The sequence below is a fragment of the Astatotilapia calliptera genome, chromosome 1 (assembly GCF_900246225.1).
Source record: "Astatotilapia calliptera chromosome 1, fAstCal1.2, whole genome shotgun sequence".
NCBI lineage: Eukaryota > Metazoa > Chordata > Actinopteri > Cichliformes > Cichlidae > Astatotilapia > Astatotilapia calliptera.
This window is the reverse complement of record NC_039302.1, coordinates 34,923,410-34,942,772: the sequence shown is the minus strand read 5'-3', so window position 1 is coordinate 34,942,772 and position 19,363 is coordinate 34,923,410. Positions and strand designations below refer to the sequence as shown.

The window sequence follows — 19,363 nt, the reverse complement described above, 5'->3', positions numbered from 1 at the left end:
TCGACCAGATTTCTGGTGTTGTGACATCCCACATACAAAGTCTGCATAAAGAGGTTTCAGATAGTGGCACGTGCTTGCAGGTTTGTCAGCAGGAGTTCCTGACTGATGTCCCTGATTCGTTTCTATCTTCCACTTGCTGGTTAAGTTTAGGCACTAAAAATGTTCAGGTTTAGAAAAAGATTGCAGTTGCCGTTAAAATCTATCCGTTCATAACAGTAACCCTTCATATTAAAAAATGATGAGAGCAACTGTGAGTGTGAAAGCCCCTGCTCACTAATGCCCTTCACACTAATGCCGGTATAAATCAAATGCTTGTCAAATACATGTGATTATGAAATGAAATGATGACATATAGAGCATGAAGAAAACTTTCTTTTTGAAATGAACAGGAGAATATTGATTTGCCATGTTCATTGTTATTCTCTGTGTCAGCCTCTGGCCTGTTCATAATGATCAGCGTGTTTTACAGTAAACAGCTGAGTTGTGATGAAAAGGTTTTGACAGGCCTGACAAAGGGTTCACTGAGTGAAGCTGTCTTGGCGGGCTCCCAAGTAGCCTCCACGCCTCCCAAGACCAGTCCTCCCCATTCATCTCTACCGACTCTAATGAGCCTCGGGGCCCTAACGACCTCTGAGATTTTAACAAGCTCTAACGAGGGAGATGCTCCTTTGCGTGTCCTATTGGAATATTGGCATCTTGTACATAAGTATATGATGGACTGTAAGTTTTTTTTTCTTGTTTTCATTCTTTGTTATTTTTAATGAAAGAAACACAAAGCCTCGCTCTCAACTTTTGCTTCTTCTTGCGACTTTAAAAATCTGATTCTCTCTAAAGTACATATTTTAGGAATATCAAAGTCAATACATTCTAAAACTGCAGCTTTAGTAAGAGTACAGTCATTTCATTTTATTGGATATAGCAAAAAGTATATAGTAAATTCCTAGCCAACTCTTAAAAATTTAATAGATGCCCCTGAAAAGTTACTACAACTGATATTGCTGGTGCCTCTCAGCTTCAGTGTTGATGGAATTTGACAAATTCAAAGCAGTTGCTCTGAACACCATTAAGATTCAGTATTAAAGTCCAAAGTTATTAACTTTAGATGCAATTAGGATTGGAATTATGCTCTCTGTTTTTAAACAGTGCTCTTACTATTACTGTTATTAGCAGAAACCTGAACTGTGTCAGTTAGCAATAATAACCAATCTCAACTGCCAGATGAGGACAATGAAAGAAAAAAAAAAATCAAAATTTCCATTAATCAACCAAGTTTGTCATAAACTCTTCAAGTGAGGCATAATATTTCATCAAAAAGCAAGACTTACAGCCAAAAAGGTTCAGTGTAAACAAAGTTCCAACTGAAAACAGAAATCCAAAAACACAAGGAACAAACAGGAATCAATAAAGATAAACAGAGGGAGCCAGGGAATGAAAAGATGAAAAGAACAACATATAGCAGTAAAAAAGCAAACATGAACCTTGAAAAAAGGCAACATTACATGTACACAGAGGGCAGAAGGCAACCATGCAGGTGGTGGGGCAAACTAAGGTGTGGCAAACAACAGAAACAGTACGCAGGGAAAAGAGAAAATACTAAAGAGAGAGAGAAGAAAACATACTACTACTACTACTACTACTAATAATAATAATAATAATAATAATAATAATAATAATAATAATGATAATGATATTTTATTTGTATAGAACTTTTCAAAACCATTGTTATAAAATCATTCCAGAGGAAAAAAGAAAAGAAAATTTTAAATCAATGTGAAAATGTGAATAAGATACAATGTGATTTACATTTTTGTGAATAACTTAAATTGAACATAAAACTCATAAACACTGAGGGAAGTAAAACTATTATAAAAATAAAAATAAACACATGAACCATAACCAGAATTGCCAAACTGAAACTCAGCATAAGAATGTTAACATAATGAAAACAGGAATTAAACACTCAATATCACAGCAAAGTGAAGAACAGGAAGAACAGAAAAACTAGTATCACGACAAAGTATCTATTTGTATCTATTTGCCTTAATTCTGCTAAACTTACTCAGCTTGGATAGATTACAGAAATACAGCAATCCTTCTAATAAATCATTCGATTTGCATTTCATGTATTTCCATAAAGAAAGTAGATTTGCAAGTTATGTGAATTCACTTCTGGAGTATCCAGCAGTATCCCTCCAGAACTGACAACAAAAAAAAGGTTTAGCCTGTTTGTTCCAGGACAGAACTGCTAATTGTGCAAGTTAACAGACTTATTAGTGTTGCAGGTCTGTCATTAAGACATGGGATAACCCATATGTCATACTGATGCCCATTGTCAAAAGATCTGTGAGAAATTCACTGAAAGGCAATACAATCAAACATAACATCAAACATCTGCAGCATGAGCTAACATGCTGGTGCTGATGTCTGTGCTGCAAAAAGCTCATTGGTGTGAGTAGCAGAGGCTGCATGGACATACACGAGCTACGTGGAGAAATCTGCCCGTCGATTTTCCTCCATCTTTGGGTTGAACCCGGGCCTCTGTTCTAAACAACAGGCCTTGCATTTGGAAGTGTCCTGGACCACATGAACACAAGCGCACCACAGACTGGACTAATGATTTGCTTCCACAGAGCGTCTTCAGTTCTGTGGCATGGCCAAGGGTCATGGGGCATAATTGTCACCAGCTTTTAAAGGGATGGACAACAATGAACTGTCTCTGTGAGGCTACTGACCAGTTTACTTCCAAATCTGCTGGTTTGGTGGGGTTGTTGTTTTTCCTGCTCAACACGTTAATGAGGACTCAGGCAAGCACTATGTCCATTTAACACTCTCAATTCATCTGGTATTTTTAGGATTCTCTTTAAACAGAAAAAAACAGGACATAAACACTGATTGAGGCAGACTGTGACATACAACAAAGGTCCCCTGTTTGAATCAAACGAGGGTCTTTGTAGGCATATGGTGTCTTAACCACTTATCCTCTGATACAACCCAGCAGCAACATTTTAATGGCAGTAATAGCTCTTTCTCCTTTTTCAATTCCTTTGTGGAATTTAACTTGCCGTTCAGAGTCACTGTAAAGCCAGCATTTAGGATAAGTGAAGCTATAGGGCAGTCATTTACATGAAAGCACTGCTGCCACACATGCAAGTGGATCATAAATGACTTGCATCATAACTTTGTATTTTTGATGTGCATCCCATAATGCCAACAACGTCGTCGCAGGCAATACATGAAGACTCAACTGCATTTTTGCATTTGCAAATATTCAGTGTGCTATGCTTGCTAAGATTATTAGAACATTATTATTAGCTGAAGAAACACTTGTTTGAAACATCACATAAATGTGTTACATAGATGACTCTTGGAATAAATGCCCGGATTGCCAGCAAGGTCTTTCCAGCAGTGGGGGAAAGGAAAAAAAAACTATTTAATGAAACCAATTTTAACTGGGGAAAAAAAATCACAAAAGCACAACACAGGATTTTTAAAGTCTGATAAAAAGGAGAAAAAATGTTAAGAACTGAACATGCACGACACAGCGCAGTATCCAGATACCAGAAATACAGCAAGTTTGACAATAAAATTATATTCTCCTTTACTCTATCCTCCCGCCACTGTCAAGAAAACATTATCCACTGGCTGATTTAATCAGATGACCATGAACATGACGTCTTCATCTCATCAGATTGACCCTCTGTAACCTGTGTGAACAATTCACTTGAAAATGGCGAGACATGGCCCTCAAGGGATATACATTTGCTGACAACTACACAATGCCCTTAAACACACACACACACACACACACACACACACACACACACACACACACACACACACACACACACACACACACAGAGATATGCACAGAATTAGCTGTATGAGTATATGGGAACGTTTCCCATGTATATTTTTTGTACACAGTAATAAGAACATTATTACTTTGTGGCTGTTTTATTATTATGAGCTACTTTGCAACTCCCACTGTGCACCATTATTAATTTACAGTTATCCTCAATAATTCTACATCAGATCAAAGGCAGCTTACATATACGATGCACATACAGATTGCACATGTGCACATGCATGAGGGGTGACTGACTGCCTCGGGTGGAGAACCTGCTGAGTACTGGAAGAGGAAGGGCGAAGCAAGAGGAGAAAGAGGAAGATGATGGAAATGAGGAAGAAAAAGTGCTTTCTAAACTGCGTGAATCCACTCTGCTGACGCTGGCAAACAGTGAATGCTGGGGTTGAATCTTGCAAACCGAAAACCATCAATGACACCTAAGGGCACTGGCTTATAGATCCACTTGCAGAAAACAAAATTATACAAAAAACGTGAACTGGCAGGACACAGCATCTTGAGAGAGTGCACAAACTTTGGGGAGAAGCCCTGACCAAACATTCTCTCATCTGATGTACTAACCTTGAAACCTTGTGAGGCAGTATAGTATACTGATCAACCCTGATATCACACGTAAATCCAGATGTCCAAGTGTTTTAGATTTGTAGATATAAATAAGTTATCAACTCATTTTTTATCAACTCAACAGAAATCTCAATAGCTAAATATCCCATAAATACATAAAAATATATCTAGGAGCTTGACATTTACCACCTCAGTGTTTCTTAAACATAAGCACTAACTTTTGTTTCAGTTTTTATTTTTCATTCATGCAAAACAACAATGACACTTGTAGTTGATATACTGATGCACAAACTCCTAATTCACATTTTGAGGTTTCAGTCTCTGTTCACAGCTACCCGTGGTCCATTCCTGAGCCTGTTGTTTTTCTACCAGCTGGCTTACTGGCAAGGTCGCTGTCATAACATTCAGCCTCAGATTCCCTTGTCTGTCTTGGACTGTAGCTGGCAGTGATAATCCTTGTTCTGCTCAGGAGATTTGCTGAGAGCCACTCAGAAATCCTCTACCTGCTCTAGGTTGCTCCAAGCTCACTGAGCCCAAAGAGCAGAGCAAGGACTACCATGTGTCATGTGCAGTTGGAATCCATTAGTGGGATAATATATATAAGGTGTTTCAGATCAATTTAAAGCCAACAAGGAAACCAATAAAAAAGAATAACCAATAAAATAGAATGAAATGTTACCCTAATACCAGTTTAAAAAGATGAGTCTTAAGCTGCTTTTTGAAGATCACAGGTCATAGACGGGAGAGAAGTGAATTCTAGAGTGATTGCAAATGTCACCTTCAGTTTTTTGTCTAAATTTGGGGATGGATAACGATCCCTGATCAGAAGACCTGAAAGGCCTGCTGGTGACATATGGCTGCAAATGTTTGTTAATATAATGCTTAACTGTGCAGAGACCTAATGTGAACATTCGAAGTCTGATAGGGAGCCAGTGCAGTAAAATCAGCCAACCCAGTATCACAGCAAAAGACCTGCTGTTCCATTGTGTAGTTGCCATGGTTTGCCTCTTCTAGGCATGAAATGCATTGATCAGCAAGCGTGTGACATGACCATTTTTGGACGATCTGGTGCAGACCATTACCTGTAGCTGTAGGCGATCCATGGAGCACAGTGTCAGGTTTAAACCACCACGACACCAACAGTAAAAACACTGACCTCGCTGGGAGTTTCTAAACAATGAGTGACATCAGGGTGGGTGTGCACATCGTTCATATACAGTTTATGTATGCAATTTACAGTTACTTTCACTTCATCTTCTAATTGTTTTCATAATTCATGAGTAGTTGTGAGAATACTTGAATGATGAATTTAGTCTTAGTCTTCTTCTAAATTAAAAGATAAGGATCTAAAAATCAAACAGACTGCTATGTCAGTATGGCTTCTAATTTGCACTACATTTGCATTTTAATTAACACCATTTATAGAAGCCTGGAGTTGTACAGCTTTGTAACATTTTAGAATACTATGGATGAAAGGGTAGACTACATCGAATTTATACAAATCCTTTGGATCAAAGTGCACATGTTCATGGATGCAGATGGGATGGTGAATATTCTTAAATATTTGACAGTGTGTGTACAGGAATCAGCACATTTTTCTTTTAAATGTGCTGTATTTCATTTTAAAGAATATGATGTCTAAAACATAACGATCAGTTTTATTGTAGCTCACAAATGACTGTACATTATTATATAATTATGTATCCAAGTCTTTTACTAATTCAAATCTAATCTAAATATGAATCGTGGATGTTTGTGGTACTATGCACAAATCATGTACTGGCATTTTAAAAATGCTTCCTCAGAAGTGTTTATTTTGTCGCACAAGTCATGCATCAATTTAATCACCAAAGCTGTCAAAACCAGCTTGTTTCCAAGAAAAACTATTAATTTGTTACATTTGACAAACGGCTTCTTTCTTGGTGAGCTATGAACACTGATTAAAGACAGAGTTTCCTGTAGAATCAAAAAGAGTTTGAGGGCTGATAACTCAATGATTCTTATCCCTTCACTAATGTTCATTCAATGCCTGGTTGAGGAATTCATACAAACTATATCAGGTCAGGAGTGCTTTAGCCCAATTTCTAGTGACCCACATTTTTCTGAGTTAGGCGGTTAACATCCACGGGAGATGCATTAGAAAATAAATGAATAATAAATGAAACACTGATGCACTGAGAAGCCTATTCTTTGAGCAATGATTAACCCATCTCAATGTGTACTGTACACATATGTTTGAGCATGAGCTCTTAAAAGAAAAAAATGACAAATCCTTGGTAAAGACACATGAAAATACTGATTTATGATCACCACTGAATATGTATCCAATTACAACACTCTAAGTAGACATTCCTCAACCATTACCAACGTATAAATACATACTGTTGCTACTGCTAACTTCTAATCATACGTCACACAAAGCTAAATATTTTCATTACTGCCATGTGTAAATTTCAGTCACTGGATCTACAATCACTGTAAACAGATCTCTGCACATGCTTATTGCTGAGTGTAAATACGAGACATGATTTATGGTGGTACTCTCGCTGTAGTCTGCTCTTAGTCTGAGTCATATTGACCAGTCTCCATGTTAAAAGCAAAATAAAAAAAGAGGATTGCATTTGCTGCAAGTGCAACTGCAATATGAATTTCACTTTTAAAAAGTGATATCTAGGTATTCTAGTCCCTTCTCAATCTTCTTGGCATCAATCACTTTTAGATGTGCACACTACAAACAGAAAATTCTACTCTTTCTGCTGCTTTATCATTAAACACTATTAATAGTAAATCACAGGAATGCTCCTTTTTTATTGTCCATAATGTTCTAGTCACTATTGACTGGATTTTGCCAGTCATGTCATTTCTCCATGCACCTGTATTATTTGAATTACATTAAATAGAACTGATCCATTGGAAGTACTCTCTGATCGTGGGTTGATATTGATATCCGGGATCATATCCCCTTCTGTCACTTCGACATGTCTCACCCACAACAGAAAGTCAATAATTTATGCTTACAACACAATGAATGTGCTGCATTGGCTGTGACCTCTAGCATGTGAAGCCATACAGATAGCAATGAAATGTGCAACAGAAAAACCTTTACGTATTTTACATTCACGCATGTAAACTGGTTTTTAGTGGAACATACAGAGAAGGGTGCGTGTCATTAGGTGACAGGCAGACAGAAAAGCATGCAGAGCTGCATGGGCGTCTGACAAGCAGGCATACACCCGAGACTGCATCTCCAACCATTTCATCCAAAGCATCTTACAGCAGCACCGGTGCACATTCAGCTTGGGTGGGTACCGAACCACTCCACGGTTGCTGCAGAATCACTGACTGACAGGCAGGCCGCGGTATGGGCAGACAGACACGCGGACAGAGGGGGTAGGTATCTGCGCGGCTTCTCGTGCTTTTGTGTTTTCTCGCTGGATCAGCCTGACAGAAAATCAATGACGCTGCACTCTCACGGAGACGCAGAGTAACCAGAAAAGCAAGGACGACGGAGGCTTAACATGCAACAGTCGAGCGCGCACCTATTCTTACACAGTCGCTGCAGGTCTTAGGTTGAGGACAGCCTGGTGAAGATTCAGGCGTGTGCATGTGAGGGAATGTGTCAGTCACGACAGGGGTACACATCTGATTATATTTGCCAATTATACATGCCACTCCACGGAGCCGTTGAGATGAATGGAGTCCCAGGCTAATATGGGCACTTCCACAGGGCTTTGATATAAGACCCAGCTGGTCTTCACATTTAGCACAAATTGATTGCAAAATTATCCATATGCATAAACCTGATCAGACTGAGAGAAAACAGCGGTGATCGTGCCTGGTTGTTGTGGTTGGACTGAGATTTGAGGATTGCATTAAAAAAATAAAATAAATGAAAATAAAATAAAAGAATGGATTGACGTTTGCATGCGCAGCCAATATTCCGGGCGTGAGGAAGGCGGTGGGGGTCGGATCGCACCAATAACCCACCGGGCCGCCGCATCACTGTCAGTAAAAGGCTGCCATCATCCATTCATTCACCTCATTGTTAAATAGAAGACAAATCAGCATTAGCTTTCAAGGAGAGGCGTGTGTTCAGGTATTTTAACCGTGTAGCCCATCTGAGAGCACCAGCTGGGAATAGGCTGCAGGACACCGCTATTTTCAGAGAGGGAGCACATGTGTTTAACCGTGGCAACAAATTCTTATAAATAAACTTTCATTTACCTTCATGTCGTTGACAATCGCCTGGAACAGACCACCGAGGGCCCCGCATTCCTTCTCCACCGTCTCCATGTTTGCCAAATCCACCATTCGCCGGAATTTTTAGAAGCGCGCACCAATTGCGCGCTACCAACACCCAGCAGGGAAAAATATACAAAAAAATTATTTCCACAAAATCACGACCGGTCTCTGAAAACCGGGAGACCGACAATAACGGGAGGGATGCAGGAAGAACGGGAGGAGGAGGAGGGGTGGGAAAAAAAAGAACGATGCCGAAACAAACGGCTTCGTTGCGGTCTCTTCCAGGAGAAGGTAAGATTGGGTTTGAGAGAGGAAAGACACACAATCTCTCTCTCTCTCTCTCTCTCTCTCTCTCTCTTTCTCTCTCTCTCTTGCGCTCTCTCACTCCCTCCCACTCAGGCGGTGAGATGGTACCGGGGCGACCACGCTCATCTTGGCGCAGCCAGCGCAACGCGGGGACGCATGTGAACGCAGCGGAGAAGCACAGGGATGTGGTGTGTCAGAGCCTGTGTCTGTGCGTTCGTGCATGCATGTGCTCGTAGGTAAAATAATGACAGGCTGTGATTGGTGCACAGGCGGTGGGCTCAGCGGTGCAGGGAGAGCAGCCAGTAATACGATCCGTGCGAGCGAGTCACAAAAAGGGGAGGCTGGACAATCCTGGACGGTGTGTCACATGGCCGCACGCAGGCACATATACATGCATGTAGACACACACACACACACTACAGCATGGGGCTTACTGTCAGATAGAGTTAGATACTAGCAGAGTGTGTGTATGTGTGTAGGAATGCGTACTGACCACCTGATTTATGTTTAAACCACTAACCATTCAGTGACATGTATGAGTGGTTATTTTTGACATTGTGGCTATTTCTGAAATTCCACCTGCTACCCTCTTGTGACATGAGTTCACTGGTGTACCCAGGAGGCAAAACATCTTCAGGTCCAACACACTTCATTTTCCATACCAGTTACTCAGAGTAATAAATAAATACATAAATAAGTAATTAAAAATAAAAGTTGACACTGTTTTATTTTGATCCTTAAGAAGAAGCAGTTATTTAGATACCATGCCATGGTTTACAGTTTACGGTACAAAAATATCTTTATGGATAGGTTTCCCCTCTCATAACAGCTGTTTGGAAACTGTTAGAGGTTACAGTTCGTGGTGTGTCCTCTCTGTCTGGAAGGTGTGCTGGCACGGGCACATGTAGATGACTGGTAGAAAACACCTGTGATGATTCAAGTGACTAAACAGAACCTCTTGACTGAGGTTAAAGCTACCTGACTATGCTTATATCCTCACTAAACAACTGTTTCACTGACTGTACTGTTTCTGTTGAACATAAAAAATAACAGTTTAAAGACATGCAGCAAACTGGAAACAACTGGGAACGATGAATTTATATATGGTATAATGCACATCATTGTGTGTTGCATACTTAAATAAATAAATAATATGTGTTTTATTTTGAAATAAACTGGTTTAATTGTTCTCATTTCCAGCTTCATAGTTTTATTTTTCTGTTTTCAGTTTTGCCTCCTTCCGTTAAGCTCAGTCTCAGTGCTCACACTCAGGGCTGTGTACCTAACATGACCATATTAGGGGTGTTCACTCTCATTGACATACAAATCCATGACTGTAAAAATAATAACTCTGAATGAGCATTTAGAGTAGTCTAAAGCTTGAGTCTGTAGCTCAAGGAGATTACTTGGACATACATATCATTATCTCATTATTTGAAACTTTGGTCTTTCTGTTTTTGGCCATATCACTATCCAAAAAAGAAAAAGAAAAAAGAAAAACGAGTAGGTTGGGGAGTTGGGGATTAATATTTATACTTACACTGCTGTTAATATTAAAATTTCAGTTTGATACAAAGCCGATTACTGTTACATGACATTACAAACACTTAATAAAACACCCAAATGACACATCTGCATGCATTTAAAAAAACGCCCCCATTTCACACTTTAATCTTCATAGAAGCTGCTGAGTGTAAAGTTAAAAGAATGCAGTAGTAACTCTGAGAGAGTATGAAAATAAAAGCTGATTTAGGAGTCGTGTGGTTCTACAGTGATGAAATGAACTCTGACAGTGTTCATTAATGTAGTCAAATTACTGTGAGTCACATTTATGCTTTTTGAGTCAGAAAATGCATAAAGATGACTGCGGTCATAAGGTTCTTGGTAGCTACTGTTAAACCACTGTGCCTCTCATGTAGACAGTTACATCATTTTTTCAGAGCCATAACTAACTACAAAAATGTTTCCTGAGGCAGTTCTAGTATGAGCAGAAATCCTTTCAGTGGGGGGTTGTTGTTTGCTGGATATGGGGGAAAAAGCTCCTGAATAAAGGCATTTCTTGATAATGGTTTTTTTTTGTAAAGATAAAGGACAGATAAAGAAAAAAAGAAAATCTGTGCTTTCTGAAAGCCATATTCACCATCTACTGTATATGTAGGCAGCATAACAGTAACATGATGCGCCACGCAGCCAGAATGATGCTTTAAAGGTCAAAGGTCACAGTGGGGTGGTAATTCTGAGACTATAGATGAAGCATGTCAAAGGAATTCTTGGGACAACAACGGAGAGGCTAGATGGAATTGGTTTCAAGCAGAAAAATGTTGTTACGAGTTGAAGATTTCAGAGTGCGGTGTAAAGATATTCCATTTTTATTGGAACACCTTGTGTGTCGAGTTTAAACAACCAGAGAAACCACAAACCTTCTCAAAATTCCAGATCATCAGATGGACAATATTTAAGGTGGAATATACAAATGCCCTCTTCATGATTCTGTAACACTGTCCCATAGTCCTTGTAGATATATTTCTCATACAGCATGTATTTTTAACTCTGAAAAGAGGTGATCTGTCTTTCTGTCTGTGTATGCTCCAGTTGTTTTTGTGTACAACTCTTAAATGAGACTACTTGTAAAAAAGGGGGATTTAATAATAGAGAGGAAGCGATAGCCGACGTAATACACATTGGTATGCACACAGGGATGAATTTCTGAACACACACACAAACACTTAGCTCTAAGCTCGTGCCAAATGTTCAGCATCCTCCTAGAGACCTCCTTTTGTGCAGGGAAAATGCACCCATGCAACTCCTGTGTATTATGTATATGTGCATCTATGTGTTTCTATGGCTACACTGGTGACCTTGACTGAAGGATGTAATGCATATGACATAGCCAATGCTTTCTACGTCTTAATGTAACCCCTCGTGTGTTTATGCGTCTTCTTCTGTCTGGTCTTCCTTCACACATCACACATTACTCGCTCACTTGGACTCTGCCGAAAGCTGAAGAGCATGTGTTCAAGCGCAGCAAAAAACTCTCCTTTGGTTCTCATTATCTCTCATGAGGCCTTTCCTGAAAATGATCGGCTCAGTGTAGAAAGTAAACATACTTCAAAGAGTCATGAAAACAGTGTGGGTGTAGTAACAGCTGTGTATGGTAAAGTGACAGATTCCAGACAGGTTAAAACAGTTTGACAAGGTTTTACTGCATTCCTAACTCTGGAGCTGATTTCTATTTAAAGATTCCTTGCACTCTGCTAACAGTGGCCCAGATGGTCCTGATGGTATACAGTGATGCACACATAACAGCAATGATTCACTTTCCCCTTTTATCCTGTTTTTGGCTTTATTATTTATTTTTTGTTACTGTCATGCTTAAAGGTCTTAAAATACATATTATTAAAGACATTAGAGACCTTCAACCAGATTCATGATAGGAGTGTTGCTTCATACACACGTTGTAACATAATATTTAGTTTTATTTATTTAAAGCCTAAAAAGAGCCCGTACTAGTGTATCTTCTCTGCATTTCATATATTAAAAGTAAAAATTCTTTCAAAACACCTGCTAATAAATCACGTAGCTGTTATTGGCTCTTTGCTCGTCATGGAAAACAGCTGGCAGAGGCTCCTCATTGTGAGTATTTGAATGTCTTTGGACACAATAGTCCAGGACAGCCAGAGGTCACTAACAGAGATGATGACTACATGAATCTCCCACAACATTAAAACCACTAACGGGTAAAATGAAAAACACCTATCATGTTGACTCGAGGGCAATGACATCTCCCACCAAGAGAATCCACCTCATTACACTGCAAAGACTCCACAGGACAGTTTCGACAAACTCTACAAAGAGCTCGCGGCATCAACCTGACATCCAGTCATCAAACATCTCCACCGTGCTGGTTCTGATGGCCTGCAGCCTCCATTTGTAACTGAAAGGGTTACCTTAAACTAATACTTTGACTGCTAGTAGAGACATTAACAATGAGACAAAACAATATGCTTCTAGGACTTTGCTGTTAGTTAAATTGCTGGCCTGTTTCTGTTCCTTGGGGTGGCTGTACAGGTGCTTTAGAGCTAACTCTACCTTTTCAAATTCCTTTTGATGGAAGCTAAACAATCATCAGTAACACTCTCCCTCTCATTGTTACCAAAAACCCTCCGGAGTTGCTTTGTCTCCCTTGAGAGAGCTTGATTGATCTACACAAACAACAACCTCTCACTGATTGGGCCCTCATCCTCAGGCTGGACGCTGTATTTTTAATTGGGTTTTGTCATTCTCCATCCTAGTTCAGCTACGTTTGTGGTTCTTGAATTTTAGCCTGCATGTAAAAAAAAATCTTGCATTCACCGAATGTGTATGGGGCACACGTGCTCCCTCTCTATATAAGAAATTAAGACTTTTTTTCTACTCTTATTACTCTTGTTGACACTTTTTTACAGAATGAAGAGAAACCGGACATGTCAGGGGCTTTAAGCATTTTTGGTAGAACACAATGGATTCAAAAGTAAAGCTTATATAGATTTATGGGTTTTAAATATTTATTGTCCTTGAAATGGTTTAAAATCAAAAGATTAGTCAGTGGATGTTGCAATGATCTCAAAAGAGAATGATGATTCAGTTACTGCAGTGAATCACATATGACAAAGCTAAGCCTGCATGGGGCCAGTGATGGAAGCGGCGCTGTTTATAATGATCATGTTTGTTACTAAAGGCGTGGATGTCTAATAAAAGAGCCTGAGTCACATCCAGTTCAGAAAAACACCCAGCACTATCATTTTGAACTATTGGCAGTTAGCTTATATAATCTGGGGAAAAAAAGAATTAATAAAAATGATTATTCACAAAAACAGAAGTAAAAACAATCAAGATGTCCATACTTACCCTAAGAGATGTGCTATATAAATACAGGGTGGGCCATTTATATGGATACACCGTAATAACATAGGAATGGTTGGTGATATTAAAGTCCTGTTTGTGGCACATTAGTATATGTGAGATGGCAAACTCCTCAAGATAGGCGGTGACCATGGTGGCCATTTAGAAGTCGGCCATCTTGGATACAACTTTTGTTTTTTCAATAGGAAGAGGGCCATGTGACACATCAAACTTATTGGTAATGTCACAAGAAAAACAATGGTGTGGTTTCAACGTAAAAAATAATTTTTACATCTTTATTAACTGTGTCGTTGTTTTGAAAACACATCAATAATATTTGTAATAAGTGGAATGGACTAATACATGGATTGGAATGCTTATGAAATTTTGATTGCGGGCTGTTGACGGCCTTTTTGGACTCCAGCACTGGTCTGGGTTATATGGATTCCCTTTGGTATCCATATTTCCGTATTTTTACCCACTTGTATAATTTTCCACTTTCACCCCAGGTGGAGGTTTGCCAGAAACGAGCTGCTGTTTCTATGAAAGCTTTTTAACTCCCTGATAAAGGCACACATGCCAAAACATTTTTTGGAGGTTAAATGAGACAACACTATAGGCATAAAGATTTAAATTACTATTAAATGTGGGAGATTACGGCTATACAGCACTGGCCTTTCATAATGATGTATGAGTGAAGCAATAGTTTTACTTATCATTTTACTTTTTATTTATTTATTTATAAATACATTACAGCATTTTAATTAAAAGCATGTACATTTACATTTTGACATTAGTCCATTGTGGATGCACATCAAACAATAAAACAAAGCAAACCCAAACCAGCATATCAGATTTGTTTACTGTTGATTAATATATTTTTATATTGAAGGATCCATTTGTTACTGAAATCTGGAGTGAGAATTTCTGTGTGGTGATGTATTTTACTGATGCCCCTCCACGCATACGCAAAGCAAAATCTGCAATGTCCCTGGGTAGGGTCAGAGGTCAGGGGTCAGCTGACCTTAAAAGCAGATGATGCTGCATTTCTTTTGTGAGGAAGCACCAGAAATTGAGCAAAACTGGCACGCCCTGCTTAAAGCAGATGTAAGGAGTTTTCAGCACAAGAGTGTCTTGCAAGATGTGAACTCATGTTTGTGTCATCTGGTGTTTGTTCGCCTTTTCAAGAAAGTTATTTATTGTCAGATGGAATTTCTTTCAAAGACAGATAACAGAAACCTTCTGCTTTGTTTTCGTACAACATGAATGAAATGCAGCTGTGATTATTGCCACTGCAGCATTTTTCAATGACATATACAATGACAGAAAGCAGATTTTTGATACAAAATAAGACATCTTCACTAGCCCACAGGTGTTATTTCCTATAAGCAACTTCTACTGACCAACTGCAAGAAAATGTTCTCAACAGGTTTAAAGATTGGCATCTGGTGACTCCGTTTGAAGTGAATATGCAACCTAATGATTTATCCAACATTCATTCATTCCAAAAAAAAAGTTGTCGTGCTATGTAAAATGTGAATGAAACATATTGCAATGATTGGAAAATCTCATAAATGCTTATTTTATTCACATTCAAACATAGAAAACATTTGCAGCAACACGTCTCAAGAAAGTAAGCATGTTTACGACTGTGTAGCATCTCTTCTTTTAACAGGAGTCTATAAATGTCTGGGAACTGAGGATAGTAGTTGTCGGATTCTGGGGACAGGAATGTTGTCTCATTCGTGTCTGATACAGGTTTCATCTGCTCAGCAGTCGGGACACTTATATTTTTCTTTTCATGATGCTCTAAAGGTTTTTAGTTGGTGAAAGCTCTGGACTGCAGGCCAGTTTAGTACCCTGGCTCCTCTACTATGAATCCATACTGTTGTAATATATGCAATATAAACACAGAGATGTCTGTGCAGGGCATGGGAGTCTAAGAAGTTTGGAAAGAAAGCTTTAGTTCTGAAGTCCAGTTTCTTTCTTTCCAACCTCCTTTGACTGTACAGTTTAGCATTGCCTTACTGAAGATCCTGAAAAAGATGCTGTTTGGATGGGAGCATGTATTGCCCTGAAATCTGTATATACCTTTCAGCACTGATGGTGCTTTTCCAGATGTGTGAATTCCAGAATTTGCCTCATTTGACATTCAGTTTGCCTCAGTCCGTTTTATGTGTGCTTTGTTCCAGAGAATACGTGACCCTTCTGGATCACACTGTTCATGTTACTAACTTGTTGCTAATGTATCTAATTAGTTTCAAATATTCCATCCAGTTGTTTCTTTTAGCATTTACTTCTCCAACCTTTTGTTGCCCCTGTTCCATCTTTTATAAAATATGTCAAGTTCAAAATGAGGCAGTATTTTTTGATGAAATAATTAATTGTCTTAGTTTAAACATTTGATCTGTTTGCTGATGGTATTCTAGTTTTTTTCCCCCTTTCTATAATAATCCCAAAAGGTTGATTCTGTTCATCTGGATGTAGCTGAACAGAATCAACCTTTTGGGATTTATTTAGCTAGATGATTGAGCGTGCATCAAGACTTCCTATATTAATATTGATAGAGGAAACTCACATTAGTCTACATATAATAACAGAATTAGCTACAAGACCTTTGGTACACCATGTGGTGGAGGTTCTCTGTGCCAAAACGTGATATATGCTGTTAGTTACTGCCTTTCAGAGCATCACAAGTGCTTTCTTAACTGATATTTCATCTTCTGAGTTTAGTTGGTTTTAGTCTCTGTGTTAGAAAATGCTGTCAAAGTTAATTGGTAATCAGACACTGACTGAAGATGTCACAATGAGTTATTCTGTTCTCAAGTACAGATTTAGCGATTGTTGTTGAGGTTGAGGCTTTGTTCCTCAGCCACAGCACTGTCCCACTTTGTGGAGTTGGCAGTGATGTCCAGTCACTGCTCCTTGTCACTGTGCTTCCACCTCAAATCCTCTTTTTTTGTGCCGATGCCACAGTGTTTCATCCCAGTCTGCACGTCACTGTCTTTCTGTTTGGCCTCTGATTCAGCATCAGTGTCAGAAGACTCTAGGTATGGGCTGGGAATCAATGACATCCAACTTCCACTGTAAAAAGCCATGTCTTTCAACCCTTTTATTTAAAATCCTGCACAAATTTCTTCCAAATATTGCCATTGTCACTCATCTCTCTCAGTGTTTTGTCATTCTACTTTCCCAGGAAATTCACAAGGTTCTTTCCACATGGGGGAGATTTGTGATGGTTACGTCACATGGTTCGTTACTCTATCTGCAAACTGAATTTACACAGAGCATTTGTTTTGAGGAAAAACAATTCATAAACTTAACTAAACCCAAATAAATAAAACATGTCTTGCGGGTTAGCATATAAACAACTCTGTTTCCAAGAAACTTCCAGGTAATAGTTAGAGGCCTGTAAAGTTTTACTGTTGTAGTCCCCAGCATCTCATATAAAAGTCCAGCTAAGAATAAACAAGCTAAAAATACCACAATCCTACATCCAAACATAAACTTTAACTGCAGAATGTAAACTGCTCCCCAAAGGCAAAAATAGCCTCATAAAATACAGAAGGCCTTTGGGTAATGTGTGGCATTTGGACCTTTGTGATTCTGATTCATTTAATATTCTAACGTTTAGTTTGTGTTCCAGGTTTTGGTTGTTGTTGTTGTATTCCTGCTATGTTTAGTATTTTCTGGTCTTAGTTTTGTTGTCCAGTCTTCAGGTTTCGGTTACCATGCCTCTGTGTTGTATGTTTGCTTTCTGTTTTCTCCCGCAGTCTCAGTGTCAAGCCCATGTGTCTTAGTCATGGTCTCAGTGTTTGTTCTTCCTGTTTTATTTTGATAGTCTTGTGTTTGTGTGCTGTGTTCAGTTTTGCTTCTCCTGTCTCATCAGTGTCAGCTGTGTTCCCATCTGTGGGCTGTTCCCTCGTTATCCTCCTTGTGTGTATATTGTTTGCATTTCCCTCTGTTCACTGTCGTGTTCTCCCACATTGTAGGTAGTAGTTCTGTCTGTTTGTCTTCGAGTCAGTGAGTCAGTTTATTTTGTATTTGTGACTGTTTAGTTGGATCTTTTGCCTTTTGTTTTCATTGGCAAACAAAGAAATTCCACTAGGCACAAGGACATCAAATCCCCTCAAACCCAATCATTCAAACAAAAAAATCAAATAGTTTATATTTCATAAAAAGGAATTTTCATTTTTGTTTAGTTTTATTTGAAATCATGAAGATGTGCTGCCAGTTCTTTTTAGCTCTAAAATCAGTACACAGCTGCCTTTAGGCTGAATAATTTGCCCTAGGAGGCACATTTCTGTAGAAACACTATTGACTTTTACTGCACCCCTATTTCTGGGAGTGTGCACCGTATTATTTATTTGAAATGCTTAATTTTTAGTTTTGCATATCAAGTGTTTCTGAATCTCCATTTAGAGCATTGTGTCTCTTCTTGTAATCCTTATATATTGGAAAACAAATCGATGTCGTGATGTTTTCTTTCTGGACCCATCTGCAGATGTTGTACCCTTTATCTCATGACCTTCTTTCGCTTCTATTCCCTCCTCTATCACTTCCTCTCAGTGTGCTGAGTAAGACCATATGACTGTCAAGTGTCACACCAGGCAAAAGGAAAAAAAATGTAGGGAATGTAGAGGAGAGGGCAAGGAGAAGCATGGGAGATATATTAGGAGAGGGGATAATGGAGGGAGAGGAGCACAGAAAAGACCCCAATTTTTATCACCCTCCTCCTCCTCCTCCTCCTCCTCTGTATGGCAGAGCAGAATGTAGGTCTGCTCTTGCCTTCAGCCATCAGCAACAATCAGTTCTGCCCCAGTTACTGACGCATCTCACAGACTAAACACACACGCATACGTCACAATATGCAGTAATACACGCACACAGATGCACATAGACACATGAACAATATGCTCGCAGAAACACACACACACACACACACACACACACACACACACACACACACACACACACACACACACACACACACACACAACAGTCTCTGAAGAACACACATGTTGTCATACAGAGGCAGTATCTGCCACAAGCCTGTGCAGATGTATGCAAACAGTTAAGCATGATCACATTTTCACATTTTAACAACAAGAAGGGTTGAACACTGATTTTACTATTTACAAAATTAACATGGTGCCGACATTGTGCGATCATGCAGGCACACATGAGCTCAGCATCATAAAGATTTAATCAAGAGAGGGGAAATGTAAAGAATGTAAATTCATGTTTTCAGTGGATTCACAGAATTTGACCGTACAGTCAATAAATTTAGGTTCAAATCCAAGTATTTTAATGTTGCAGTTGTTTATGTTGACATGAAGGAAGTTGGAAGTATTTTTGGCAATTTTGAAAATCAAGATGTTCTAAAGGAAAGGCTCACAGAATATGAACATGAGGTGCATGAACAGAAAAAGAAAAAAAAGTACTGGGCTCACTAATAATGAGACGTGATCCAAAATTCAAGATCACAAATATCACCAGGATAAA

At 39.0% G+C, this 19,363-nt stretch overlaps 1 protein-coding gene across 5 annotated transcripts in view; it reads right to left on the bottom strand.

The window, feature by feature from the left end:
• The window catches only part of LOC113026716 (MTSS1-like protein), a 79,562-nt gene extending 70,357 nt beyond the window's left edge, over positions 1-9,205 (bottom strand). For 3 of the 5 annotated variants that reach the window (XM_026175804.1, XM_026175823.1, XM_026175814.1), the window contains exon 1: positions 8,654-9,205. In XM_026175804.1, the coding sequence (XP_026031589.1) occupies positions 8,654-8,740 (87 nt within the window). In that variant the 5' untranslated portion in view covers positions 8,741-9,205. The remainder of the gene's footprint in view (positions 1-8,653) is intronic. The other 2 variants (XM_026175830.1, XM_026175839.1) reach the window with 1 other exon arrangement.
• Between the last annotated feature and the right edge of the window lie 10,158 nt (positions 9,206-19,363).